At 50.4% G+C, this 27167-nt stretch overlaps 1 protein-coding gene across 3 annotated transcripts; it reads left to right on the forward strand.

Annotated features, from left to right (window-relative positions):
• Positions 8258 to 26740, forward strand: RPAP1 (RNA polymerase II associated protein 1). 3 transcript variants are annotated; one of them, XM_003121581.4, is made up of 25 exons: positions 8258 to 8354; positions 9116 to 9371; positions 9656 to 9804; positions 10081 to 10170; positions 11533 to 11653; positions 12535 to 12756; positions 14140 to 14319; positions 15334 to 15449; positions 15735 to 15833; positions 16739 to 16840; positions 17068 to 17235; positions 17480 to 17662; positions 17789 to 17923; positions 18023 to 18193; positions 18661 to 18818; positions 19526 to 19684; positions 19837 to 20038; positions 20705 to 20814; positions 21083 to 21278; positions 21477 to 21629; positions 21865 to 22007; positions 22565 to 23321; positions 25508 to 25684; positions 25826 to 25885; positions 26220 to 26740. In XM_003121581.4, the coding sequence occupies exons 2-25, from the start codon at positions 9191 to 9193 to the stop codon at positions 26367 to 26369; spliced, it is 4182 nt and encodes a 1393-aa protein (XP_003121629.2). In that variant the 5' UTR covers positions 8258 to 8354; positions 9116 to 9190; the 3' UTR covers positions 26370 to 26740. The 3 variants fall into 3 exon arrangements, with proteins under 3 accessions (XP_003121629.2, XP_013848604.2, XP_020953082.1); XM_021097423.1 differs by lacking the exon at positions 8258 to 8354 and having other exon boundaries at positions 9245 to 9385; XM_013993150.2 differs by lacking the exons at positions 25826 to 25885; positions 26220 to 26740 and having other exon boundaries at positions 22565 to 23485; positions 25508 to 25632.

The following is a 27167-nucleotide window of genomic DNA, read 5'->3' on the forward strand; positions in this document are numbered from 1 at the left end:
GGAGAAGGGCTGTCAGAACTGGATGGCCGGGGCCTGGGTGTCTTCCTTTAGCAATTTTCTTGGGCACTGTGGGTTGGCTTCAGGACTCTTTCCCAAAGGAAAAGTCTTGCTCCGTTCCAGAATCCACAGCTTCTGAGCTTAGGCTTGGTTGGATCAGGGCAGGCAGACAACAATCTGGGGCTGAAGCCAGATTCACTGGGGCCCCAGCTACTGCGGCAGTTTGGCTGCTGCAGCCCTGCACTTGAGCCCTCCACACTTCTCAAGGTCCTCCCCCACCCCCCACCTCTCCTCTCTGGAGGGGACTTCAAGTTTCTAGGGAAAGGAAACTGTTGACTCTGGCTGATACTGAAAAGACCTCTCCCAGAGGATGTCGAACCTAGAGCCCAAACCCCTGCCTTTCACTTCCTTTTCTTCCCTCATCTCCACAGCCCCACCCCTCATCATTTCCTGAACTCTGATGAGAATCCCAGGCCAAGGACCATCCTTTGCCATTAAGCAAAATGGGCTTCTGGCACATGTCATGGATACCTCTGCATTCTCCACTCACAGAGTTGACAAACTTCCTACCTCAGCTGCAGGCCTGAGGCACATCACTGTCACCCTGGGGCAGCACACTGACCATGTGGGGCCTGGAGCCCTGACTGCCTGCCTCCTCAATCCCTGCTACTGAATGCATCTCAATTCTTAGCATTTCTACTTGCAGGGTAGGGAGAACTGAGGCTTCCTGGTCTTCTGACTTTCCAGCTCCTACATAGAGTGCTTGCCTTCCCAAGCCCTCACAACCCACTCTTCTTACCCATCTCCCCCATCTTTCTCTCTCTCCGGGAATATACTTTAAGGGTATGTGAGCAGGTGTGATTTTGTGGAAGAGGTGTGTAGGTGGGTGAGAGGGTGTGCATTGTGATGTATGAGGGAGGGTGTGCATTTGTGCAAACTCTAAATGTGACTGGCGCTTTGTGGGTGGATGGGGAGAAGATATGTGTGTGTGTGTGTGTGTGTGTGTGTGTGTGTGTGTGTGTGTGTGTGTGACTGGAGGAGGTTGGCTGCCTGTGCAAATACATGCCTGCAAAAATCTCCCTTCCTTTGGTAAATGCATTGCTTGGAAGGAAACTAATCAAATCTACAGGAAATGTATTTGACCTAATGCATGAGCAGCTGTCCCAGGAATTCCTGTCCTCAGAACAGAACCAGAGCCAGCTATGATCTCTCCCAGGGGAGAGGAAGGGCCAAGAGCAGCCCCTTATTATGGGTGGAGATAGCTTGGGCTTTGGCATCATCATGTGAAATACATATCTGCCCAATCTCTGCCTTTTATAATCCACAACTGTCCTAGGAGGCCAGGTATATAGAGAAGACAAGGATAGGAGTTCCTGCTGTGGTGCAATGGGATCGGCAGCATCCTGGGAGCACTGGGACTCAGATTCGATATCCGGCCCAGCACAGCGGGTTAAGGATCTGGAGTTGCCCCAGTTGTATCTTAGGTCAAAACTGCTGTTTGGATTTGATCGCTGGCCTGGAAACTCCACATGCCTAGGGGCAGCCAAAAAAGAAAAAGAGAGAAGACAAAGACAAAATAGGAAAGAAAACCCACCTGCCCATGGCAGCAGAACTTCTCAATGGCAACTTCTAGCAGTCTTAGGAAATAGCTTGCTTCAGCTTTCTTAGAGTTAGGACTCCTCTTTCTGTCCCCATCTCAGGGAGTGGTGGGGGACCAAGGTAATTCATGGGGTCACAGCAGTCTTGCTGGCCCTGTGACCAAGACTATATTCTTTCCCAGCTACTGGTTAAAGAGGTAAGAGTTGGGAAGTTCCATGTAAGGAATGGGGCAGGCTGCAGGCCGTGTTCCTCATCACCTTAGAGAAGGCAGGGAGTCCACAGCTTTGGGGTTAGGGGAAAACTACCTTACAGATATGATGTCAGGGGCACTGGGGCCAGTTGTTGTACCTGCCAAACACTTCTTGCCTGAACTTCCTACACCAGAAACAATGCCACTCCTTATCCAGTTGAGGATGAAGCAGAAAGTAAATTCCTAGAAGGGACCACACTCTGAAAAAGGGACTTTCAAATGATCAGGTTTTTCTCCAAAAGCAGATTTAAAAAGTAGGAAGAGAGCAGTAAGGTTGGGGTTTCTCAAACAGCAGATGGGTCCAAATGTGCAGGAGAAAAATAATTGTCCTCTTCAAAACTGCACCTCGGGATGGCCCTGAAAGGAAGTTTCATATGCGAGATAGTGTGTGTGAATGCCATGTATCTGGCTGGCTGTACTTCTATTTTTTTTGTTTTGTTTTGTTTTTTGTTTCTTTTGTCTTTGTATTTTTAGGGCTGCACCCACAGGCACATGGAGGTTCCCAGGCTAGGGATCAAATTGGAGCTGTAGTTGCCAGCCTACGCCACAGCCACAGCAACACAGGATCCGAGACACGTCTGCTACCTACACCACAGCTCAAGGCAATGCTGGATCCTTAACCGACTGGGCGAGGCCAGGGATTGAACCTGAGTCCTCATGGATACTAGTCAGGTTCATTAACCACTGAGCCATGACGGGAACTCCCCCTGTATTTCTGTCTTTGACCTGCTGTTTTTTTGGTGTGTTGGAAGGGGTGGCCTGCACCTGTGGCACATGGTAGTTCCTGGGCCAGGGATCAAACTTGAGGCACAGCAGTAACCTGAGCTGCTTCACTGACAATGTTGCATCCTTAACCCACTGTGCCACAAGGGAACTCCTATAGACCTGTTTTATTTCATTTTATTTTGCTTTTAAGGGCCACATCCACAGTGTATGGAAGTTCCCAGGCTAAGAGTTGAATCGGACCTTCAGCTGCTGACCTACACCACAACTCATGGCAATGCTGGATCTCCGACCCACTGAGCAAGCCAGGGATTGAGCCTGCATCCTCGTGGATACTAGTCCAAATAGTTTCTGCTGTGCCACAACAGGAACTCCGTGGACCTGGTTTGTTTTGTTTTGTTTTGTTTTGTTTCTCTTTTTGCCATTTCTTGGGCTGCTGCTGCTGCGGCATATGGAGTTTCCCAGGCTAGAGGTCGAATCGGAGCTATAGCCACCGGCCTACACCAGAGCCACAGCAACCCCAGATCCCAGCCGCATCTGCAACCTACACCACAACTCACGGCAATGCCAGATCCTTAACCCACTGAGCAAGGCCAGGGATTGAACCTGCAACCTCATGGTTCCTAGTCGGATTCGTTAACCACTGAGCCATGACAGGAACTCCTGGACTGTCGCAAGACATGTTTCCTTGAAAACTCCATCTTGTCCTTCTTTACTTTATCCCATCTTCTTGTCTTACTTTATCCCATCTTCCTGCTTTGAAAAACAGTTGCAGTACTGGTAAATGACTTAAGCTTAAGAGCAAAGACTTAAAGGCATAAGTGACTTAAGTTTAAGTACTGTTATGTGCCTAGAGGTCAGAGTAAGAGCTTAACCCTTTCCCACCTAAGTGGCCTTTAAATAGTAAAAGAACTTATATAATAGTAAACAAACCCTGTATCCTCCACCCATAGCCACTCCTCACTTGATCTCATCTAAAGAGCACAATAAAAGCAGTGTGGATTCTTGAGTCCTTGGCTCTCTTGGTCCCTGAGACCTTGAGTCCCCCGGCTCCCACCTTTACTTAAGATAAATGTCTCTGTGTCTTGTTTTATGTCAACTATTTTTCCTTAAGTTCCACAGCACCCGTTCTTCAGCCCCATCCTGATGAGCTGGCCCTGGCACTGGACCTGCTTTAATAGCAACATGGCAACTGAGGCTTTTATGGCTTTATTAAAAAAAAAAACCCACTTTTTTTTATTATGGAATACTTTAAACGTACACACAAGAAGAGAGAATAGCATAATGAATCCCCAATGTACCCATCACTCTGCTTCAGTGATTATCTTAGCCAAATGTGTTTTATTATCCCATTTTTTTTGTTCTTTTGCTAGAGTTTTTGAAAGCAAATCTTAGTCATATAATTAATTTCAGCTGCAAATATTACACTGTGTATCTGTAACAGACTTAAAAAAGCTCATCCATATATATATCCAGATGGTCACATATAGAAATATTTATAGACATGTGTACAGATAACAGTAAACACCTATATTTCCTTTGTCAGCTGAGAGGGGCCGAAAAGCAAGACACCCCAGTAGTAAGGAGCATACCAAACACCCAAATCCTGGTTTATTTTTTTTCCTTTTTTGGGGGGAGGGTGGTGCGTGGCACTCACAGAATGTGACAGTTCCTGGGCCAGGAATCAAACCTCGGCTACAGCAGTAACCAGAGCCACAGTAGTGACAACACTGGATCCTTAACCTGCTGATCTGCCAAACTATTTTGGGAGTTCCCTCTGGCACAGTGAATTAAGGATCCAACTGCAGCGAGCTGAGCCACAGCAGCTGGATCCTTAATTTGCACCTCTCCACTGCTGCAGAGGTGCAAGTTCCATCCCCGGCCTGGCTTAGTGGGATAAGGATCAGGCATTGCTGCAGCTGTGACTTAGATTCGATCCCTGGCCTGGGAACTTCCATATGCTACAGAAGTGACCGAAAAAGAAAAATAAACAGCCCGACTGAAAAGTGGGCAGAAGACCTAAACAGACATTTCTCCAAAGATATACAGATGACCAATAGGCACATGAAAAGATGCTCAGCGTTGCTAATTATTAGAAAAACACAAATCAGGAGTTCCCGTCATGGCACAGTGGTTAACGAATCCGACTAGGAACCATGAGGTTGTGGGTTCGATCCCTGGCCTCGCTCAGTGGGTTAAGGATCCGGCATTGCCGTGAGCTGTGGCGTAGGTTGCAGACGCGGCTCGGATCCCAAGTTGCTGTGGCTCTGGCGTAGGCTGGGGGCTACAGCTCCAATTGGACCCCTAGCCTGGGAACCTCCATATGCCATAGAAGCGGCCTTAGAAAAGGCAAAAAGACAAATAAAAAATAAAAATAGAAAAACAAAAATAAAAATAAAGAAAAACAAATTAAAACTACCATGAGGTATCAACTCACACTGAGCACAATGCCCATAACTTAAAAAACTACAAATAGCAAATGCTGGAGTGGGTGTAGAAAAAAGAGAACCTTCCTACACTGTTGGTGGGAATGTAAGTTGGTGCAGCCACTATGGAAAACAGTATGGAAGTTCCGCAAAAAACTAAAAAAAGAGTTGCCAAATGATCCTGCATCCCACTTGGGCAAATAATCTAGACAAAACCCCAACTCAAAAAGATATATAGGAGTTCCTGTTGTGGCTCAGTGGTAACAAACCAGACTAGTATCCAGGAGGGTTTGGGTTCGATCCCTGGCCCTGCTCCACAGGTTAAGGATCTGGCGTTGCTGTAATTGAGGCTTAGGGCAGCAGCTGCAGCTGATTTGACTCCTAGCCTGGGAACTTCCATATGCCATGGTGCAGCCGTAAAAAAAAAAAAAAAGAAAAAGATGTATAAATCAACTATACTTTAATAAAAAATTTCTTAAGAAAGATACATGAACAACAATATTCAAAGGAGCACTATCTACAATAGTAAACAGACATGGAAAACAGCCTAAAGGTCTGTGGACAGATGAATGAATAAAGAAGATGTGGCACATACATGCAATGGAATACTATTCAGCTATAAAAAAGAATGAAATATGGAGTTCCCATCGTGGCTCAGTGGTTAACGAATCTGACTAGGAACCATAAGGTTTCGGGTTCAATCCCTGGCCTTGCTCAGTGGGTTGAGGATCTGGCGTTGCTGTGAGCTGTGTGGTGTACGTTGCAGACTCGGCTTGGATCCTGCATTGCTGTGGCTGTGGCGTAGGCCAGCAGCTACAGCTCTGATTAGACCCCTAGTCTGGGAACCTCCATATTCCACAGGAGCAGCCCTAGAAAAGGCAAAAAATAAATAAATAAATAAATAAATAAATAAATAAATAAATAAATAAAATAAAAAAGAATGAAATAATTCCTTTTGAAGCAACATGGATAGACCTAGAGATTATCACACTAAGTAAGTCAGAAAGAGAAAAATACCATGTATCACTTATATGTGTAATGTAAAATATGGCACAGATGAACCTATTTACAGAAGAGAAACAGACTCATAGAGAAGAGACTTGTGGCTGCCAAGGGGGAAGGGGCCATGAGGAGGGAGGGAGCCGTGAGGAGGGAGGGATTGGGAGTTTGGGATTAGTAGATACAAACTATTATATATAGGATGGATAAACAACAGGGTCCTACAGTATGGCATAGGGAACTATATTCAATACTCCGTGATAAGCCATAATGGAAAAGAATACGAAAAAGAATCTATATATGTATAAATGAATCACTTTGCTATACAGCAGAAATTAACATAACACTGTAGGAGTTCCCGCTTTGGCACAGTGGGCTAATGATCTGCCTTGTCTCTGTGGAGGCACCCGAGGCATATGGAACTTCCATATGCCGCAAGTGTGTCTGGGGAATAAAAAAAACTATAAATCAACTATACCTCAATAAAATTTAAAAGAAAAAAGATTCATCAGTAAGTTAAAAAATTGGCCACCTGGGAGTTCCCATTGTGGTACAGCAGAAACAATTCCGACTAGTATCCATGAGAATGCAGGCTCAATTCCTGGCCTTGCTCAGTGGGTCAGTGATCCAGTGTTGTCGTGAGCTGTAATGTAGGTTGCAGACATGGCTTGGATCACCTGTTGCTGTGGCGGGCAATTACAGCTCTGATTCAACCCCTAGCCTGGGAACTTCCATATCCCACAGGTGCACGCCTAAAAAGAAAAAAAAAAAAATGGCCACCTGATCCATCCTTATAAAGTCCTCCTCGACCTTTTACCTAATGGTTTTATCAGTCATTGATTATCATTGCCTGGAAAGATTATTTCTTTAGTGGTTGCAAATAATGATTTTATACTTTCATTCTTCCTGCATTTTTGGCTCCAATTTTCCTCCCTATTCACTGTAACTTCTGACCAGCCAGTACCATTTGGACCCCAAGGTTGGCTAAATCCTAGTAGCTGAAATTTACTGCTGCAGCTGAAACCAAGAAACCTAAAGAAGGATTCTGTAAACTATTTGGAAAGTTGTTAGAAATGCAAATTCTTGGGTTCTGTCAAAGACCTATCAATTCAGAAACTCGGGTGAGGCCCAGAATCTGGTTCAACAAGCCCTCCAGGTGCTTCTGAGGCCTGCTAAAGTTTGAGAACTCCTGGACTAACATTGACTTCCCCGAGATGGCCTTCAACCAAGCAATAATTTACTAAAGTCCTGTGTGCATGGCAATATGCTGGGTGCTGAGCATTATCGGTGCAAAACAGAAGGCCCACTTCTCCCAAGGAACCCACAGTCTAGACCAGGGAACAGGGCACATGCTTGTGAAGAGGTAACCAGTGGTAGGTGATAGTCAGCAGTATGTTCCCAACATGGCACACAAGTAGTAGAGATGGAAGATTCCAGGAAAATTCAGTGCAGAGGCCCAGTTGGTAAAAGTTTATAGTTGATTCCAACTAGGTCTTAAAGGAAGAAAAAGACTTTGGGGTGGGGTGGAGGAAAAAAGAGGGAGGATTTCTTTTCTTTTCTGGCTCCACCTGCGGGATATGGGAGTTCCCAGGCAACTACAGCTGCCAGACCAAGCCACAGCCACAGCCACAGCAGATCTGAACCGCAATGCAACCCTGACCTACACCGCAGCTTGCAGCCATACCAGATCCTTAACCCACTGAGCGAGGCTAGGGATCGAACCTGCAGCCTCACGGATACCTGTTGGGTTCACTTCTGCTGAGCCACAAGAACTCTGAAGGAGGATTTCTAAGTAGAGATACTGGCAGGAGCAAAGTCAGGATGTCCCTGAAGAGAATCACCTGGCAGTCAGTGAGGCTGTTCTAGCCTCTCTTCTCATCACCATTCAGGCAGTGTTTCTTGCGCTTTGTCTTCCCTTTTTCCTGGTTAGCTTCTTGCTCGCCCATAATCACACTGGGGAGGCCACACGTGTGTATGCAGGTTTCTAAGTGCTGGCCCTGAGCTTGGGTGCTGGAGTGGTGGATGCAGTTACCCAAGCTGGTGAATGCAGGATGCCTGAGGAACCCTTTGCCTCTGTCAAGGGTGTTGTGAGTGTAGAAAGGCTTGTGCTGGCTATGCATCTGAAGAGTGAATGTTACGAGTGTCTGCCTGGAGCTCACGAAGTGAGGTAGACCGCGGCAAGCGGAATATATTCGCGTTCAAGCGTCCAAAACACCGCAAGGGCAACCTTTTCCCAAGAGTGGGCGGGGCCAGGCCATGGAGAGGAGGGGCCGGGTTGCGGAGCGGAAGTTCGAAATGAAGGCGGCGGAAGCCCGGCCCCAGCGGGGCAAAATGGCAGCGCCCAGAACGTCCTAGATCAAGTAAGTGGCTTGGCTGGAGGGAAGGACCTTAGGATATCTCGGTGAAAGGGGCTGGTACACGGTATGTAGTTCTTTGTCGTAGCCGTCCCCATTATCTTTGGTCCGGCCAGGAGCGGCCGCGGTCATGTCGATGCGGAGATCCCAGCCATGGCCCCCCATTCTCTGGCGGCATAGGCTGAAACTCGGTGATTTCTCTTTGCTGATGCGGGTGGTCCAGGAGCTCCGGCGACCGTAGAGCCCTAGGGGCGGTTGTGGAAGCCTGCAGAAAAAAGTCTTGAACTACTTTGGCGAAATTTATTCTTTTTAATGCTATAATAAATAGAATTGTTCTCTTAGTTTCGTTTTCTGATTGTTCTTTGCTAGTATATAGCAATACACATGTTTTTTTTTTCTTAATATATATCGATCTTTTATAGCCCAAGGTTTTAAATAATTTGAATACTCTTAGGCCAGGTATGTTCCCACCAGTTTGACACCAAATCACCACTCCTTGATTTGACACGTTTATATGCCTGGTTCCTGATGGCATTTTCCTTAGGTCCCTTATGGTTGTTCATGGGAGTTTTTATCATCCACAGATTGTAAACAACCTAAATCGGCAGTAAATATTGTTGTTGAGCTGCATCAGAGAGGGCTAAGTAAGGAGGGAATGGCGATAAGTTATGAATGAGGAGAAATGAGTTGATGTGAACTCAGGGAGAAAGAACCTTCTCTGATGCTCGGCTCACTGGTAGAGGGCTCATCATCTTTATTGCTTTTAGGGGTGAATGAGAGTGAGTCCCCTACACTGAAGCAGTGCTGGAAAGTCACACTAGGAAGGCAGCTGGTGTGCCAAGATGCTGTCGAGACCAAAGCCAGGGGAGTCCGAGGTGGACTTGCTGCGCTTCCAGAGTCAGTTCCTTGCAGCTGGTGCAACCCCAGCAGTACAGCTGGTGAAGAAAGGAAGTAGGAAAGGTGGCGATGCTAACCCAGACCAGCCTCCTCTGCAGGATCGTCGGGATGTGGTGATGCTGGACAGTGAGTGGCTGTGGGTATGAAGTTGAAAAGAAGGGTTTTCTCCCTCTTATTGATGTGGATGGATTCCCCAGCATTATTTCAGAACCACGTAACCTCTGTTGCTACAGCCCCATTTTACATATGAAGAAACTGAGGCTCAAAGAGGTTAAATACCTTGCCCAAGGTGACACAGCTTGAGCCAGGATCCCACCACAGCTGCCTTTCTTTCTTTGGCTTCCTACTAGTGCTCAATCTCTTCCTGAGAAGGTATGAGTAACCTCACATGTGGGTTTTTTCTTTCTCAGATCTCCCAGATTTGCCCCCAGCCTTGGTTCCTGCTCCACCAAAGAGAGCCAAGCCTAGCCTTGGCTGCCCCCTGCCTGAACACGAGGACCCTGAAGAGAGGCTGAACAGGCATGATCAGCACATCACTGCTGTCTTGACTAAGATTATTGTGCGTCTCATCCTGGTTTGGGCGAGGCATCCTAGGGCAGCAGGGATGTTGGGTGTGGGTGGTGAGCCTTATTGAGTAGAGGGTGATTCAGAAAGGTGGGACTTTATCTCTCTGCATTCAGATTAGGGGCTGGTTTAGAATCACTGTGTTCTGAGATGCATGGTGAGTTCATGACTCCGTAGAGTGGGGTTTTGGTCATATGGAACTGGGGCTAGTGGGATAGTGTCCACCCTGGGGAAATCTGTATCTTCACCGTTTTGTGCTTTGTTGCTGCAGGAACGAGATACGAGTTCAGTGGCTGTAAATCTGCCTGTGCCCAGTGGTGTTGCTTTCCCTCCCGTATTCCATCGCTCACAGGGGAGACAGGTAGGGAGAGGTGATCTTAGATAGTATTTAGAGCACAGTCATGTCACCATGATAGTGCATTTGAAGTTCCCCAGGAGGATTATCTTAATCATGGTTAGCAATTCCATTGTGAAAATAGCACCACATTAAGCACTTTATATGCATTACTTCATTTAATCCTAATAACCATGTAGAGCAGGTATCATTATCTCCTTCTTTTTTTTTTTTTATTTTTTTATTTTTCCTTTTTTTTTTAAGAGCCTCACCTGATGGAAGGTTCCTTCCTTATGGCTTATGGAAGTTCCCAGGCTAGGGGCTGAAACAGTTGCAGCTGCCAGCCTTCCTCATAGCCACAGCAATGCCACATTCAAGCCACATCTGCAACCTATGCGGCAGCTTGCAGCAACGCTAAATCCTTTAACCCACTGATCGAGGCCAGGGATCAAACCCACATCCTCATGGGTACTAGTCAGATTCATAACCTGCTGAACCATAATGGGAAGTCCTCCATTTTTAAGATGAGGAAAATGATAAGTAATTTGTCCAACCACACATGTAATAGATAGAAGAGCCTGAAATCCAACTCAAGTCTGTTAGAAGTAAAGGGGGCTGTGACTCTAGGCAGCAGAGTGTGTGGCCCCAATCACCACTCTTCTCAGTGGCTGGGAAACAACCCAGAAAAGTGCCTGATGGACATGGGACAATGTGGACCTGGGATGAGAATGGTACTTAGTACAGAGCAAGTAGCAGGTACCTGTTATATACTGAAGATGTCCTGAGGGATTCAGGCAGTAAGTAAAGGGAGCAAAAAGGTTTAAGTAGAATGGAAAAGATCTCATCATAAAATAAAGGTGGATGGAGTTCCCACTGTGGCTCAGTGGAAGTGAATCTGACTAGTTTCCACAAGGATGTGGATCTAATCCCTGGCCTCGCTCAGTGGGTCGAGGATCTGGCGTTGGCCTTTGAGCTGTGGTGTAGGTCATAGATGAGGCTCAGATCTGGCATTGCTGTGGCTGTGGCGTTGGCCCGCAGCTGTAGCTCTGATTCGACTCCTAGCCTGGGAACTTCCATATGCCGAGGATGCAGCCCTAAAAAGCAAGATTAATTAATTAATTAAATAATTAAAGGTGGAGAGTAGGGAAGTGGGGAGGGAAGAGAAAAATCAATGATTCATTCAGGTGACAGAAGCCTTGAGTTTTGCTGAAATGCAAGCTGATCCCAGGGCTTTCTGTAAAGCCCTGCTTTTTCTGAGGACTAGGGTTGTGACCCTCAAAGATTAAACAAGTCCCTTTTATCTTTGTTCCAGTGACCTTGGTATAAAGAGGTTGGGAAGAGAACAGAGTAATGAACATCAGTCATCTGGGTTTCCCTTTCGCCCTGTAGGGAAAGCCAGCAACATCTGGGAAGAGAAGTATCTTTGCCCAGGAAATTGCAGCAAGGAGAGCGTCTGAAGCCAAGATTCCACCAGTTAGAGAAGTTGCGTCTACCTTGGACCCACCAGGGGGTGAGTTGGGGTTGAAGAGTCTTGGATTCAGCCTCTTTATGAGAATTGTAGAGTCTTCTTTGGATATCATCTTTCCTGCCTCAAATGTGATGTGCATTTGAGCCATCTAAAGAGGGGCTGTCCCACATCCCCACTTAGAGTGTTGAGTATCGGCCTCTTGGGTCCATATCTGGGTTTTAGGTACAGGGAGAGAGCAGGTCATTACTTTACTATGGGAGAGAGAAAGGGGATAGAAGTGTCTGGTGGAGACTATAAACTAAAGACCAAGATTCCTTTTTTGTTGTTGTTGTTGTTGTTGTTGCTATTTCTTGGGCCACTCCCGCGGCATATGGAGGTTCCCAGGCTAGGGGTTGAATCGGAGCTGTAGCCACCGGCCTACGCCAGAGCCACTGCAACGCGGGATCTGAGCCGCGTCTGCAACCTACACCACAGCTCACGGCAACGCCGGATGGTTTAACCCACTGAGCAAGGGCAGGGACTGAACCCGCAACCTCATGGTTCCTAGTCGGATTCGTTAACCACTGCGCCACGACGGGAACTCCCCAAGATTCCTTTAATGATGCAAGTTACTAGCGGAAGAGTTGGGAGTTGGTCCCTGGAGGCAGATGGCTGCCTAGGCATCCAAGAAGAGAGTCAGGAGATAGGGTGTTTGTAAGGGAAACCGTCTCATAGAAGTCCAAGGGGAAGGATGAGTGGAGAGTTCATTACCCCAACCCAACCCAGGGAGCCTACACTCCTGTGCCAGACCGAGGGGAGTCTCCACTCTGTGCTTGGGAAAACTCTGGGGCCTCCGTCTGACTCCAGAGCTAACAGGATTGGAGAAGAGGGCCAGGAGGCCCAGCTAGGGTGAGGCAATGAAACTGATTGTATACTTCTTCCAGGTGCCGTGACCTCTGAGGCTGTCACACCCAGAGAACAGGGCAGCCAGCTTCCATGGGGCAGCTGCAGCTTCCAGGGACCCCATCTGGTTACAGGGAAGGGGCTCAGGAGCCAGGAGGCTGAGCAGGAAGCCCAGACCATCCATGAAGAGAACGTAGCGAGACTGCAAGCCATGGCTCCGGAGGAGATCCTGCAGGAACAGCAGCGGTTGCTGGCTCAGCTTGGTACAGTACCTGCCTTTCCTGCCAAGACCAGGCTGGGAAGGGACTCTTGCTTACTGAGGAAGGCTTACTGTGAGGGCCAGGCAGGGTACATGAATGCATTTCATTCTCTCCTCAAACTATTCCTGGGAGGCAGGTGATACTAACTTCATTTATTTATGAAAAAAGCAAAACTGAGGCTCAAAACGAAGAAATTCTCCCCCAGGTCACACAGGCTGGTGCCATATTCAGTTAATGAACTCAGATGAGATGTAAACCTAGTTCTGTCTAGTCTTGTGGGCTGTGTTCTTAACCACCATGGTAGGTGTACTGTACTACTGTAATGGAACTTAACACTGGAACCACTGCATTATCCTCTGGTATGATGCTCTGCTGTACCACACCTCTCTCCTAGTTTCCGTTCACCAAAACAGTAGTGCCAAGTCAGTCTCGTTCCAAACTGTATCTAGCCCTAAAAACAACAACAACAACAACACAACAAAAACAAAAAGGAGTTCCTGTCATGGCTCAGCAGTAACAAACCCAACCACGAGGATGCAGATTCGATCCCTGGCCTCGCTCAGTGGTTTAAAGATCTGGTTTTGCCATGAGCTGTGGTATAGGTCGCAGACCATGCTTGGATACCATGTTGCTGTGGCTGTGGCTGTGACATAGGCCGGCACCTGCAGCTCTGATTACACCCCTAGCCTGGGAACTGCCATATGCTGCCAGTGCAGCCCTAAAAAAAAAAAAGAACAAAAAAAAACAACAACAACATCAAACTATGGTATCTAGCACTGATCTAGAACATAATCTGTATTAGGTTTTTAGTGAATATTTGTGCAGCTCTGATTCATTTATTCCACAGCCCCCCCACCTTTTTTTTTTTTTTTTTTTTTTGCTTTTTAGGGCCACACAGGAGGCATATGGAAGTTCCCAGGCTAGGGTCCAGTTGGAGCAGTCAGCCTACACCGCAGCCACAGCAACATGAGATCTGAGCCACATCTTTGACCTACACCACAGCTGACAGCAATGCCAGGTTCTTAACCCACTGAGCGAGGCCAGGGATCAAACCCGCAACCTCATGGTTACTAGTCAGATTCGTTAACCACTGAGCCACGATGGGAACTCCGCCACTTACTTTTGACCTCTGACTTAGAGCCAAGCACAGGGATAGGCAGAGACTCGGGGGCTAGGGGACTCTGCAGCCTGGAGGACTAGGTAGGCAGGCAGGTCCCAGTGACAGATATGGGTCATTGAGGCCCCAAGAGAGCCCAGGGAGCTCAGGCCAGGGCTGGGAAGTGGTTTGTCTTGGCCTTGATCCTCAGAGACAGGCAGTGTTCAGCAGGTTTCAGGTCTGTAGGAGGATTTACCCCCAGCCACCGCTCCATCCATGCTTTCTTCTAGATCCCAGCTTGGTTGCCTTCTTGAGATCTCCCAGCCGTACCCACGAGCAAGCAGGAGAGAAGGCCAGCGGGGAGCAGAGGCCAGGAGGACCCTCTGTTGAGGTCACTGGGGAGGAGCTCATCATGCCAGCTTCTGCCAGGGAGCCCAGGCAGGAAGATGAGCTGGAGCCAGGAGCCCCAGGTTTGAAGGAAGCGGGGACTTTGGGGAAATGAAAGCAGAGGAAAATATTCCTTCTCCTAAGCCTGACAGATGGGACGAGAGAGAATCTCCTCCGTCCGTGAACATCTAATGTTAGTTAATCTTCATTATTGGCTTGAAATCAGTCTTCACTTGCTGATGCATATATTCCTCCCGCGCTTGCTTCCCATCTTCTCGTCCTGTTCCTGCTCTGTCTCCCCCTTCCCTGGTCAGAGACCGAGCACTGTGATGGCTGCAGGGTCCCCGCCTCCCTAGACCATCTGCCCCCTGCCTTTGCCTTCACTCTCCCAGCTCTGGCTGCATCCTCCCCACAGTCCTTTCTGCCTCTGCCCTCCATGTTGGGGGGATGATGGCGCAGCCTGGGTGGTGGGAGAGGAGGAGTCTGATGCCAGTCTTCTGAATGTGCCAGACCTACGGCACAGGGGCCAGTGGGAGCAGTCATCTTCCGGGAATTGGATTATTTTTTTAATGATTAACCAAAAAAGAAATTGAATTAGGAGAGCCAGGAACCTCCTGCCCCTGGGTGAGCTCCAGGCCAGCAGAGCAGCTAGGATGGGGCTTGGGTGGGGTGTGGAAGGAGGATGTCGCAGGTATGTGTTTCTCCATCTTGCTCCGCTGAAGCAGTGTAGCTGCCCCCTCCTCATTGTCCCCATTCCCCCGCTCCTTAAGAAGGTTGGTACCAAAGTGTAGAGAACCATGTTTCCCCTGGTATATGTGGTCCTTCCTTCTTCCTCTGCTCCCTCTCTCTTCTTCCTTTTCCTCTTTCCCCTCCCAACAAATCCTTGGGGTCAGCAAGAGCCTAGAGCCCAGGACTGAGTGTGTTCTGCCGTTTCGGACATTCCAGTCTCTGGGCCATACCATTAGCCACAGCTGAGGGCAAAGGCTGCCAGACCCTTGGGCAGAGGTAGATATGGCAGCTGCCAGGTCATGGCTGGGACCCAGTGGATCTGTGAGCTGAGCCCCATAGGGAATACCACTCTGCTTCCATGTCCCCAGCTCTGGCACTGCCCGTGACCCGCCACAAAGAATGGCTGCACATGGACACTGTGGAGCTGGAGAAGCTCCAGTGGACCCAGGACCTGCCTCCACTCCGGCAGCAGCAGACACAGGAGGTGAGAAGGGGCTCCTGGCCTACTGGGGTGAGGGGGGTGGGACTGAGTGGGGCTCTTGCTCTTGCACCCAGAACTCAGGCTCTTCCCTTCCCTTGCGCTTGAGAAGCATCTCTCCTTTGCTCACCCTCTTCTTCCTCCCTGGCCCCTAAGGCCAGAGGCACCCCAATTCCCATCAGAGGTAGAGGCAGGACCTAAGTCCTGAGAGGCCTGGGATGAGAGGTGAGGAGTGGGTATGGGGAAGTTGCTGCTGCCCCCAGCCCGTGGTCCTATTCCTCTCCCCATCAGAGGATGCAGGCCCGATTCAGTCTTCAGGGAGAGCTGCTGGCCCCCGACGTGGACCTTCCCACCCATCTGGGCCTGCACCACCATGGAGAGGAGGCGGAGGTGAGACCTGGGGCCCAGCAGGTATCAGGCAGCTCTCAGCAAGTGCTTTTAACAACCATGTGGAGAAGGACCGCTGCTCAGCTGCCTTGGGCCTTCTGTGCGCCCTATTCCAGTTCATGGCCTTGCTGTCTTTACAGTTCTTAGACTTGAAATTTTTCTCTGCATTCCCTCACATTCCAGTCAGTCACTCACAACCTGCCAATTCTGTGTTTGTCACCTCGCCATAATACTTCCTAGAGCAGAGCCTCACTCCCTCTTGTCTTCTCAGTCGCCATGTCTTCCACTCGTTCCGTCAGGACATTCTCTCCCTCATGGGGCTGCTGTGCTGATTTCCTCTGGCACAGCTCAGGCTGTGCCTTGCCTCAGAAAGCCTCCTAGTGCGTGGAATGTTCGCAGAATAAGGTCTCAGCTCCTCGGCTTGGCAAGAGAGCCCTTCCACCGTCTGTCCCTGCTGACCCCGCAGCTCCGCCTCACTTGCTCCTGCTGCACATTCTGCTGCCTGCTCCCCACGTACACACTGTGCTCAGGGACCTCCAGGGCTCCATTCCTGAGGCCTGCGCCAGGGAATGCTTTGACCCTTGGCTCCACGCTAGGCCATCAGAGTTCTACCCCTCCACTGAGAGCACATCAACTTTTCCGGGTCATCCTTCTCTCTTTCTCCTGTTCTCTGGCTGCAAATCAAACACTGATCACTACATTCCTCCCAGGCTCCCTTATGCCCTGGTTACTTGTATGCGAGTCTTGTTTTCTTAGCAGTCTGAGGATCCATGGAGAGCAGAGGCAAGAGATACCACTTCCTTTCCTTGACACCTAACTCAGTGTGTGGCAGATAGGGGTTGCTGCATATTTGTTGGTGGGTGCTGCCCTGGTCTTGGCTCCTTCTGACTCCCTATCCCTGCCTCTAGAGAGCTGGGTACTCCCTTCAGGAGCTGTTCCACCTGACACGCAGCCAGGTGTCCCAGCAGAGAGCACTAGCGCTGCACGTGTTGGCCCAGGTCATCAGCAGGGTGAGTGGACTGCTGGCCCGGGTCCTGCCCACCCACCCCACCTCCCCCCTTAGGCTTTCCTACCTCTTGCCTGTGTCTCTCTGACTCATTGTCCCGTATACCAGCTGTCTGTGGGGCACCCTGGGAAAGGGACAGTCCCAGATTTCCTGGGTGGGCAAGTGAAGAATTTAGGACAAAGGCTCTTAACTTCAGGGTTTTCAACAAGGTTTTATCCTTCTGCCCTCAAGGCCCAGGCTGGTGAGTTTGGGGACCGGCTGGTGGGCAGCGTCTTGCACCTCCTTTTGGATGCCGGCTTCCTCTTCCTGCTGCGCTTCTCCCTGGATGACAGAGTGGAGGGGGTCATCGCAGCTGCTGTCCGGGCTCTTCGGGCTCTGCTGGTGGTTCCTGGAGATGAGGTACAACAGGCATGGGAGGGAGGCTTCAAGGATCAGGGTCCCCACTTCTGCTGGGCCTGCCCTCATTGCTAAGCTTTGCCAGGCAGAGCAGAGGACAGGGTGGCGGCGTCACCCTCTTCTAGAGGCCCCAGAGTCCAGGAGCCTTGCCTCTCTGTCCTTCATGGATGGCTTTTGTTCTCTACTCTTCCACTGGTTTCCTGGCCTGATCCCTTCTTTCTCTCTTCCCCACCCCTTCCTCTGGCAGAAGCTCCTCGACAGCACCTTCTCTTGGTACCTTGGAGCTGCGGTGTTCCCTCTCATGCCCAGCCAGGAGGACAAGGAAGACGAAGACGAGGATGCAGAGCCCCTAGGAGAAAAGGCAAAAAGGAAGACCCCTGAGGAAGGAAACCGACCTCCATCTGACCTGGCCCGACATGATGTCATTAAGGTAAAAGTGCTGCAGCAGCTGCCCCAGTCCCTTGACCTCCAGGGAAAGCACATGCTGGGCAAGAGGGGTTCAGCAAGGCCTGGGGCCCAGTTGCTCTTGGCAGTGGGTTGTGTCTCTGATCCTCAGGGTCTTTTGGCCACCAATCTGCTGCCTCGGCTGCGCTACTTGCTAGAGGTGACCTGCCCGGGACCTTCTGTGGTCCTTGACATCCTAGCTGTGCTCATCCGCCTGGCCCGGCATTCCTTGGAGTCAGCTACAAGGGTGAGAACAAGAAGGAGACAGAAAAGGTGTGAAGAGCCTACCTGGGCCTGGTCTTGACCTTCAGCCTCCCTACCTCCCTTTTCATTCCGTCCCACACAGGTCCTAGAGTGCCCTCGGCTGATAGAGACTGTGGTTCGAGAGTTCCTGCCCACCAGCTGGTCCCGCATGGAGGTGGGACCTACCCCCAGTCTACACAGAGTGCCCTGTGCTCCTGCCATGAAACTGCTTCGTGTCCTGGCCTCGGCTGGTAGGAACATTGCTGCCCGGCTGGTGAGCAGGACACAGGGCTTGGGTTGGTGCAAGTACGGCCCCCTGCATTCCGGTGGCCCAATTGTGCCATTTTTCTCTTTGTATCTATTCCAGTTGCTCAGAAATGCAATAGAAACCTCCAGGCAGAAACCTGGTCAGTCGGAGCCTAGTGTATCCTGTAGGCCTGCTCTACTCTCATGCCAAGAGAAGCCTCCCTGATCCCTAGACCCAGGCCAGAAGGGCCACATACAAATATGCACCCATCACCCATATCCAAGTAGCCCTGGAAAAGATGCTCTGCAAGTGCTTGCTAAAAAAGGGAGGGAAGGAGGGCGGGAGCAGGGGATGAGGTACTTTCACCCTAGGCCAGAACTAGGATCCTGTGGCACCAGAGGGCCCTGGAACAGGGCTGAGGTGAGCCAATCTCTGACGCTGGAACTTGGGGCTCCCAGCTGACCCTGATCCCCACCCTCTCTGCCCACCCCCAGTTGAGCGGTTTTGATCTCCGGAGTCGCCTGTACCGCTTTATAGCTGAGGCTCCCCAGGAACTGGCTTTGCCCCCAGAGGAAGCGGAGACGCTGAGCACCGAGGCCTTCCGTCTGTGGGCTGTGGCCGCCTGCTATGGCCAGGGCGGTGACCTATACAGGTGAGGCGAGGCAAGGGTAGGCTCCCTCACATACCCCTGTGGCTCTGCACGCTGCCCTCACCTGATGATTCAGCCTTGCTCAAGGTTCAAGCTCGGAGGGAGACCAAGTGTGAGGAAGAGGTGATTCGGGAAGGAATGAAGATGACTTAGGAGTTAGGACTGGCCAGAGGAGGGGGGAGCGGAGCTGGGTTAATCACATTCTCTGCACAGCATCATTGGTATCTTGGCGAAATCAGACTTCAGTTGCCTGTTGGAGTTCCCTTGTGGTACAGTGGGTTAAAGGTCTGTTGTTAATGCAGTAGCTCATGTTGCTGCTGTAGCTCAGGTTCCACATGGGCATGGCCAAAAATAAATAAAAATTTAATGCCCTGTTGTGGGGGGAAAGCTTGAGGGGCTGTATCCTTCCCTTCAGCCCCCAGCCTTCCCTCTTGAAGCCTTCCGAGAGCACTCAGCCCTGGGCCTCTCCCTCCTGCTCCTCATTAGCCAGACTCAGATCCCCTGGGGTGGGGCCTTGCTTTGTGTCTTTTTCTTTTTTTTTGCTGCACCCACGGTGTGCAGAAGTTCCTGGGCCAGGGATTGAACCTATGCCACAGCAGTGACAAACCAAGTCCTTAACCCACTGAGCCACCACCGTACTACATGTGTCTTTGTTTTATAGCTCCATCTCCCTTCTCACATTGAAGGGCAGCCCCTGTTCTCCCCCCCAGGGAACTATACCCTGTGCTGATGCAAACCCTTCAGGCTGTGCCAAAGGAACTCAGCAGCCACGTGCCTCGGCCTCTGGCCCTGCAGAGGATAGCCTCACTGCTCACTCTCCTCACCCAGCTGACCCTGGCAGCCAGCAGCACCACCCCTGAACCCAGCAGGTAGGTAATAGCCCTGAACTTCCGGTAAGGATATCCTATCAAGAGCTCTGGGACTGGCGGGAGTGCTCCACCACAGGGAGAGGGTGGCCAGAGCTTAGTGGGGAGTCCCGGCAGCTAGATCCTCACTATGCCCCCTTTTGGCTCTCCTGTAGTGACTCTGCTGAGGCCAGCCTGTCGGCCACCCCTTCCTCCATCACTTGGACACAGGTGTCTGGGCTCCAGCCTCTTGTGGAGCCATGTCTAAGAGAGACCTTGAAGTTGCTGCCCAGACCTGAGATGTGGAGTGCGCTGGGCCCAGTGCCCCCTGCCTGCCTGCTCTTCATGGATGCCTACTACCAGGCCTGGAGCCAACAGGTGAGTGCTTCCTGCCTGCTTTCCACTCTGCCCTGGTGCCCTGCCTTCTTCCTAGCATTCCACCCTCCTCCCTGTCTCCCCTTTCCTGCCCTCCATCTTTTCTTTTTTTTTTAAATTTTTTTAATTTTAGTTTTTATTTTTTGCTTTTTCTGGCCACACCCACAGCATATGGAGGTTCCCAGGCTAGGGATTGAATCAGAGCTATAGCTGCTGGTCTACACCACAGCCATAGCAACACCAGATCTGAGCCGCATCTGCGACCTACACCACAGCTCATGGCAACACCAGATCCTTAACCCTCTGTGTGAGGCCAGGGACCAAACTTGCAACCTCGTGGTTCCTGGTTGGATTTGTTTCTGCTGCACCACGACAGGAACTCCCCTCCATCTTTTCCCTCCTAACTTTCTTCCTCTTTCCACCTCCACATCCAGTGCAGCTTCCAAGGAGCCATGTTGCTGGGGACCAGGGAACCCCAAACAACTGCTCAGCCGCCCTGGAGCCTTTATGCTCTCTCAGGACCCCTAGACAGAGGGCCAGAGCATCTTCTCTCTCTATCTGGAAGGCAGAAGCCTCTAAACACTGACTCGTGGGCTCGGCCTGGGTACACAGGGTCTAGGAGAATGGAGATCCTGGGCCGCCAGCTCAGGGGGTCTCTTGGTTTTCCAGCCAGGCTTGTGCCCGGGGGACTGGCTTCAGGACATGGAGCGCCTGTCAGAGGAGCTGCTGCTGCCCCTGCTGAGCCAGCCTGCTCTGGGCAGCCTGTGGGATTCCCTGAGGTAGGGACTGTGTATGTGGTTGGGGTGTTGGGGGGAGGCAGTTCTTTGCTGGATTCCTGGGTCTGGCTCCCTGGTCCATCCCAGGTGGAACCCCTCAGCTTGAGAGGAACCTGAATCCCTAGTGGGAGACAGCTGGGGGCTCCAGGGAACGTGGGCACTGGTCTGCATGGCCAAGTTCCTGCTGGCTTTGGTCACAGACCAGGCAGCTCTTTCTAGCCTGACACACATCAGGCCAGAGCTCTCCTTAGCTTCTTTGTTCTGCCTCCAGGTGCTGCTCCCCTCTCTGCAACCCTCAGTCCTGTGCTCCAGCCCCTGAAGCACTCCCCAGCCTGGTGTCACTGGGCTGCACAGGAGGTCCCCCCCATCTCAGTCTGGCCGGCTCAGCCTCACCCTTCCCATTCCTCACAGCCCTGCTCTCTCTTTTCAACACCCTGGGCCGGATCCACAAGGGGCTCTGTGGCCAGGTGAGTGCTGGGCATCTGGTTAGGGGAGCCAGACAGGGCCAAGACGGTGGGAGTCAGAAAGCGGGGGGGGGCACCCCTTGGGGAAGGGAGGCCTCTTCTTCCAGCACCCCTTTCTCTTGAGCTTGGCTAAGGTAAGGGCAGCTCCCCAGAAAGTATCAAAGTTATCTTCTAACTCTAAACAAACTTGCTTTTCCTCAGCTGGCTGCCATATTGGCTGCCCCAGGTGTCCAGAACTACTTCCTTCAATGCATGGCCCCCGAGGTTGCTCCACAGCTCACACCCTTCACTGCATGGGCCCTGCGCCACGAGTACCATCTGCAGTACCTGGCCCTCTCCCTGGCCCAGAGAGCGGTGGGTACCCCCAAACCCCCATACCTCTGTCCACTCCCCCACCCTCCGTTATCCTTGTCCAGCTTCTCTGGAATTTGTGCTGCTTCTGCAGGCCATGCTGTTCCTTCTTTCCTGCAGACACGCCCAGGATTTGTGCCCATCAGCATATATTCTTTTCCTCACTTCTCTTTGCTTTATCCCCTCTCACCCGCTCTGTGCATTTCTTCCCCTCCCCCACCCCCTTTTCTGTCCACAGGCAACACTCCAGCCAGTGTCGGCCCCTAGTGCTGCCCTCCATCACGGCATGGCCTTGGCCCTGCTGGGCCGGCTGCTGCCTGGAAGTGAGCACCTCGCCCATGAGCTCCTGCTGAGCTGTGCATTCCGGCTGGAGTTCCTCCCGTAAGTCCAGGCTTGGTGGCATCAACTCAGCCGTTTGAGAAGCTGCTGTGGTTGTCAATAGGGCAACCCTGAATTTGGGTCCAGGAGACTTGAGTTGCATTCTTTCTTCCATGGATTGTGCTTAACCTGTGTGAGCTTCCATTTTCTCATTAGTGAAGTGAGGCTGAGGATAACACACTAGAGAATTAGCGAGACGTCTGTGTCTATATGGCTGAAAAATGGTACATAAACTAGCTATATGCCTGTGATAACTAACAGTTACTCAGTACCTATTCTTTGTCTGTTACTCCTTTAACTATTTGTCTCTATTTTAATTTCTGTACCATGAGATGCGTATTATTATAATTACCCCCCTTTTACCATGAGGAAACTGAGGCACAGAGAAGTTGTATAACTGTAGCTCGCTCTAGTGACCATCCTCCTAACTGTTCTACATGGAAGGCTAGTAGGGGGACAAGGAGGAGAGGATTCCACCCAGGAACCTCTGGGAAGCCCTGGAGAGTTGGCATGGCCTTCTGGTTCTAGCCCTGATTTTTGGCTTTTGGGTTCTGTTACAGGGAAAGAGCATCAGGGGGTCCGGAGGCAGCCGACTTCTCTGACCAGCTCTCCTTAGGGAGCAGTGGGGACCTTGGGTGTGGGCGAGGGGCTCTGCTCGCTCAGGCCTGCCGGGACCTCCCCAGCATCCGCAGCTGCTACCTGACCCACTGCTCACTGGCCCGAGCTGGCCTGCTGGCCTCTCAAGCCTTGTACCGAGGGGAACTACACCGAATCCCAGCCTTGCTGCTCCCTGTGCCCAGGGAGCCACTGCTGCCCACTGACTGGCCTTTCCTGCCATTGATTCACCTCTACCACCGGGCCACTGACACCCCCTCAGGGCTCCCACCTGCTGACACTGTGGGCACAGCCATGAGGGCCCTGCAGTGGGTGCTAATCCTGGAGAGCTGGCGTCCCCAGGCCCTCTGGGCTGTGCCTCCTGCTGCCTGCCTGGCACGGCTCATGTGTGTGTTCCTGGTGGACAGCGAACTGTTCCGGGAGACCCCTGTACAACGTCTGGTGGCCGCCCTCCTGGCCCGGCTCTGCCAGCCTGATGTCCTACCAAAGCTCAACCTGGATTGCCCACTTCCTGGCCTGGCATCTTTCCAGGACCTTTACGCCAATTTCCTGGAGCATTTTGAGGCTGTCTCTTTTGGGGACCATCTCTTTGGGGCTCTGGTTCTCCTTCCCCTACAACGTCGGTTCAGCGCCACCTTGCGCCTCGCCCTCTTTGGGGAGCACGTGGGAGCCTTGCGAGCTCTGGGCCTGCCTCTGACCCAGGTACTTTCTCAGCCCAGCAAGACCCACCACAGACATCCTGTCCTGGGCCTTGGAGGCTGTCCTGAGCAGCAGGGAGCTTTGGTGGGCCGCAGGTTCCTTATCTTGAGGACTTTGAGGAGATTAAGGAATCCGTGAGAAAGGTTTACTGAAGCATGTGGCATATGGTAGGTGTTTATCATTATTAACAAGGCACCGCTTCTTGCTTGTGAGGTGCTGTAGTCTAGGTAAGAGATGTTCTAAAACCAACCTAGTTCTCAGTTATTAAGATTCTAGATGTTAAGTCAGGGTTCAGAGAAGGGAAAGGTCAAAGTGGATTTCCCATAAGGAGAAGAGTTTGTGGAAGAGGTAGGGATTGAGCTGGGCACTGAAACTTTGATAGAATTTGGATTGTTAGGAGTTCCCGTCGTGGCTTAGTGGTTAACGAATCCGACTAGGAACCATGAGGTTGCTGGTTTGGTCCCTACCCTTGCTCAACGATCCGGTGTTGCCGTGAACTGCGGTATAGGTTGCAGATGCAGCTCGGATCCCGTGTTGCTGTGGCTCTGGCGTAGGCTGGTGGCTACAGCTCCGATTTGACCCCTAGCCTGGGAACCTCCATGTGCCACAGGAGCGGCCCAAGAAATAGCAAAAAGACAGAAAAAAAAAAAAAAAAGAAGTTGGATTGTTAGTGGAACAGCATATGCAAAAGCTCGGAGTCAGGAAGGAATATGACAGGATGGGAGGAGGAAGGAGTTTAGAACAGATTTCAGTTTGGGAACTTGTTGGAAACAAGGCTGATAAAGTTTTAGCCTCAGATATCAGGCTAGGGAGATAAATGTGTAAGCTCTAAAGAGTTACTTTTCTTTTTCTTTTAAAGAATTTTTGTTTTCTTTTTTTTTTTTTTAATGGCTGCACCCACAGCATATGGAAGTTCCCAGGCCAGGGATTAAACCTGAGCCTCTGCAGTGACCCCAGCCACTGCAGTCGGATTATTATTATTATTTATTTATTTATTTTCCTTTCTTTGCTTCTTATGGCAGCACTTGTGGTACATGGAAGTTCCCAAGCTAGGGGTCATATTGGAGCTACAGCTGCCGGCCTACACCACAGCCACAGCAACACCAGGTCCGAGCAGTGTCTGCAAACTACACCACAGCTCACGGCAATGCCAGATCCTAAACCCACTGAATGAGGCCAGAGATGAAACCCGCATCCTCATGGATATTAGTCAGGTTCATTTCCACTGAGCCACAGCAGGAGCTCCTGCAGTTGGATTCTTAACCCATTGCACCACAGCAGGAACTCCTAGTCTTTTTTATATGTGTGTATATACCTACCTATACACATATATATATATTTGTTTTGTTTTTTGTTTTCTTGCTTTTTTTTTAAGAACCCCACCTGCGGCATATGAAAGTTCCCAGGCTCTAGGGGTTGAATGTGAGCTACAGCTGCAGGCCTACACCACAGCCACAGCAACATGGGATCGGAGCCGTGTCTTTGACCTACACCACAGCCCACAGCAATGCCGGATCCCTGACCCACTGAGCGAGGCCAGGGATTGAACCCGCATCCTCATGGATACTAGTCAGATTTGTTTCTGCTACGCAATGACGGGAACTCCGTGCATATATATTTTTATAAAATTGGGATCACTGCATAATATTTCTTCTTTTAATGTTATGTAATAAGCATTTCTCACATCATTAGTATAAGAAATCAACACTTTTATCATTATATACTGATTCATTGTGCAGGTATGTCCCAGCTTATATTCTCAGAACCCCTTAGTGGGCACAAAAGTTTTTCCTAATTTTTTGCTATTTTAAGTAACATTATAGTAAACACTACTGGACTTTAACTCATAATTATTTCTGCCTGGAATTAAGAACAATTTTTTAGGAGTTCTAAAAAGACAAAAGACCAAAAAATAATAATTTTTTAGAAAGAGAATTACTCTTTCAAAGGTTTGGTGATAGAACTGAACAGCTGAACATGACATGACAAGTTTAAGTAGATTAAACAAATAGTGATGGCAGTAGAAATTCACAGCTGCTTAGTTTCCCCTCTTTCCAGCTCTGTCATCTTTAGCCTTGATCTTTGTGATCTCTGCCCTCATGATTTGGTTCACGTGACCATTAGCCATCCACTCTGTTGTCCAATAATACACATTCTCACCCTCATCATGTCTCATTTCCCTGTCACAGTTGCCTGTGTCCCTGGAGTGCTACACGGGGCCTCCAGAAGACAACCTGGCCCTCCTTCAGCTCTACTTCCGGGCTCTGGTTACTGGTGCACTCCGTCCATGCTGGTGCCCCGTGCTCTATGCTGTGGCTGTGGCTCATGTCAACAGCTTCATCTTCTCCCAAGACCCCAAGAGCTCAGTAAGTTGCATCCCTATCTCCAGAGGGAGGAAGGAAGTCTGCATTTGAACTTGGCAGCTAGGGGAGGAGGTGAGGACAGGCAAGGCCAATGTTAGTTACCTGCCCTTGGTTGGGAGCCACCTCTCTCTGTTCTGCCTCTAGGATGAGGTGAAGGCTGCCCGCAGGAGCATGCTGCAGAAGACTTGGCTGCTGACAGATGAGGTAGGGCAGGGCACATCTTGGAGTCGGGGAGAATGGAGGTTTTGGGGAACAGAGATCTCAACAGGATCTCACTACCCACTTCATAAAGTTTCTTCTTTGGAGTCGTGGCACAGTGGTTAATGAATCCAACTAGGAACCATGAGGTTGCGGGTTCGATCCCTGGCCTTGCTCAGTGGGTTAAGGATCTGGCGTTGCCGTGAGCTGTGGCATAGGCCAGTGGCTATAACTTCGATTAGACCCTAGCCTGGGAACCTTCATATTCTACGGGAGTGGCCCTAGAAAAGGCAAAAAGACAAAATAAATAAATAAATAAAGTTTCTTTCCTTTTCTGTAGGGTCTTCGGCAGCACCTTCTCCACTATAAACTTCCTAATTCTGCCCTTCCAGAGGGCTTTGAGCTGTATCCTCAGTTACCTCCTCTGCGTCAACAGTACCTCCAGAAACTGATCTCAGGGATGCTCCAAAATGGGGTATCTGAGACCTAGTATAGCTGTTGCAGAAGAAATGGACACATTCTCCTGGAGTTCAGCAGATGCCCACCAGAGAGAAGGGCTTTGTGTTCTGAGAGTGGGCAGGAAACAAAGGAGCAGAACGCTTGCCTTCCTTCAAGCAAGCTCTCTGTGCGTTCTGGGAGCAGGGTGAGCCTAGCCTTATATCCTGATATCTGGATTTCAGGAGCTGGGGCTTCTGAGGTCTGTGCTGCGAGTGAAGGGTGACTCAGCTACGTACCCCTCTTGGGGACAAGGCAAACTCACTACACCTCGCTTTCTCTCCCCACTCCAGGCCAGGGTGTGTGAATACTAGAGCTGTGTTACTAGAGCTGTGTATGGAAATAAAGAATTTTTTTTTTTTTTAATCTTATGGGAATCTTATTGGACTGACTTCAGATGTACTAGTTCAGGATAGGTGTCAAGGGATGGGTTAACCCAGGGAGGGTGGGGGCAGGGAGCAGGACTCCTGTGAGAGAGACAGGGGAGGAATCAGGAATGGGAGGTGAAAACCGAGTCCACATCTGGGACAACGGAAATGTGGGTCCCAGTTGTGGAGTAGAGCCAGGCCAGGGCAATGCTGTTGGGAATGGAGACACTTCTAGAGGGACTTTCTTGGAGGATAGGTGTCCTTCATGAGGTCAGCATCTTGTCCCCTTATGGTCCCCTAATCCCATCAACTGCTATCCTGAGACAAGAAGAAGCCAAAAATCAGACTGGTGCAGTGGCTTCTGTCTTAATTTGTTTAGGCTGCTGTTTAACAGAATACCATAGGCTGGTGGCTTATGAACAAGA

This window comes from Sus scrofa, chromosome 1 (genome assembly GCF_000003025.6).
Source record: "Sus scrofa isolate TJ Tabasco breed Duroc chromosome 1, Sscrofa11.1, whole genome shotgun sequence".
In the NCBI taxonomy this organism is placed as follows: domain Eukaryota; kingdom Metazoa; phylum Chordata; class Mammalia; order Artiodactyla; family Suidae; genus Sus; species Sus scrofa.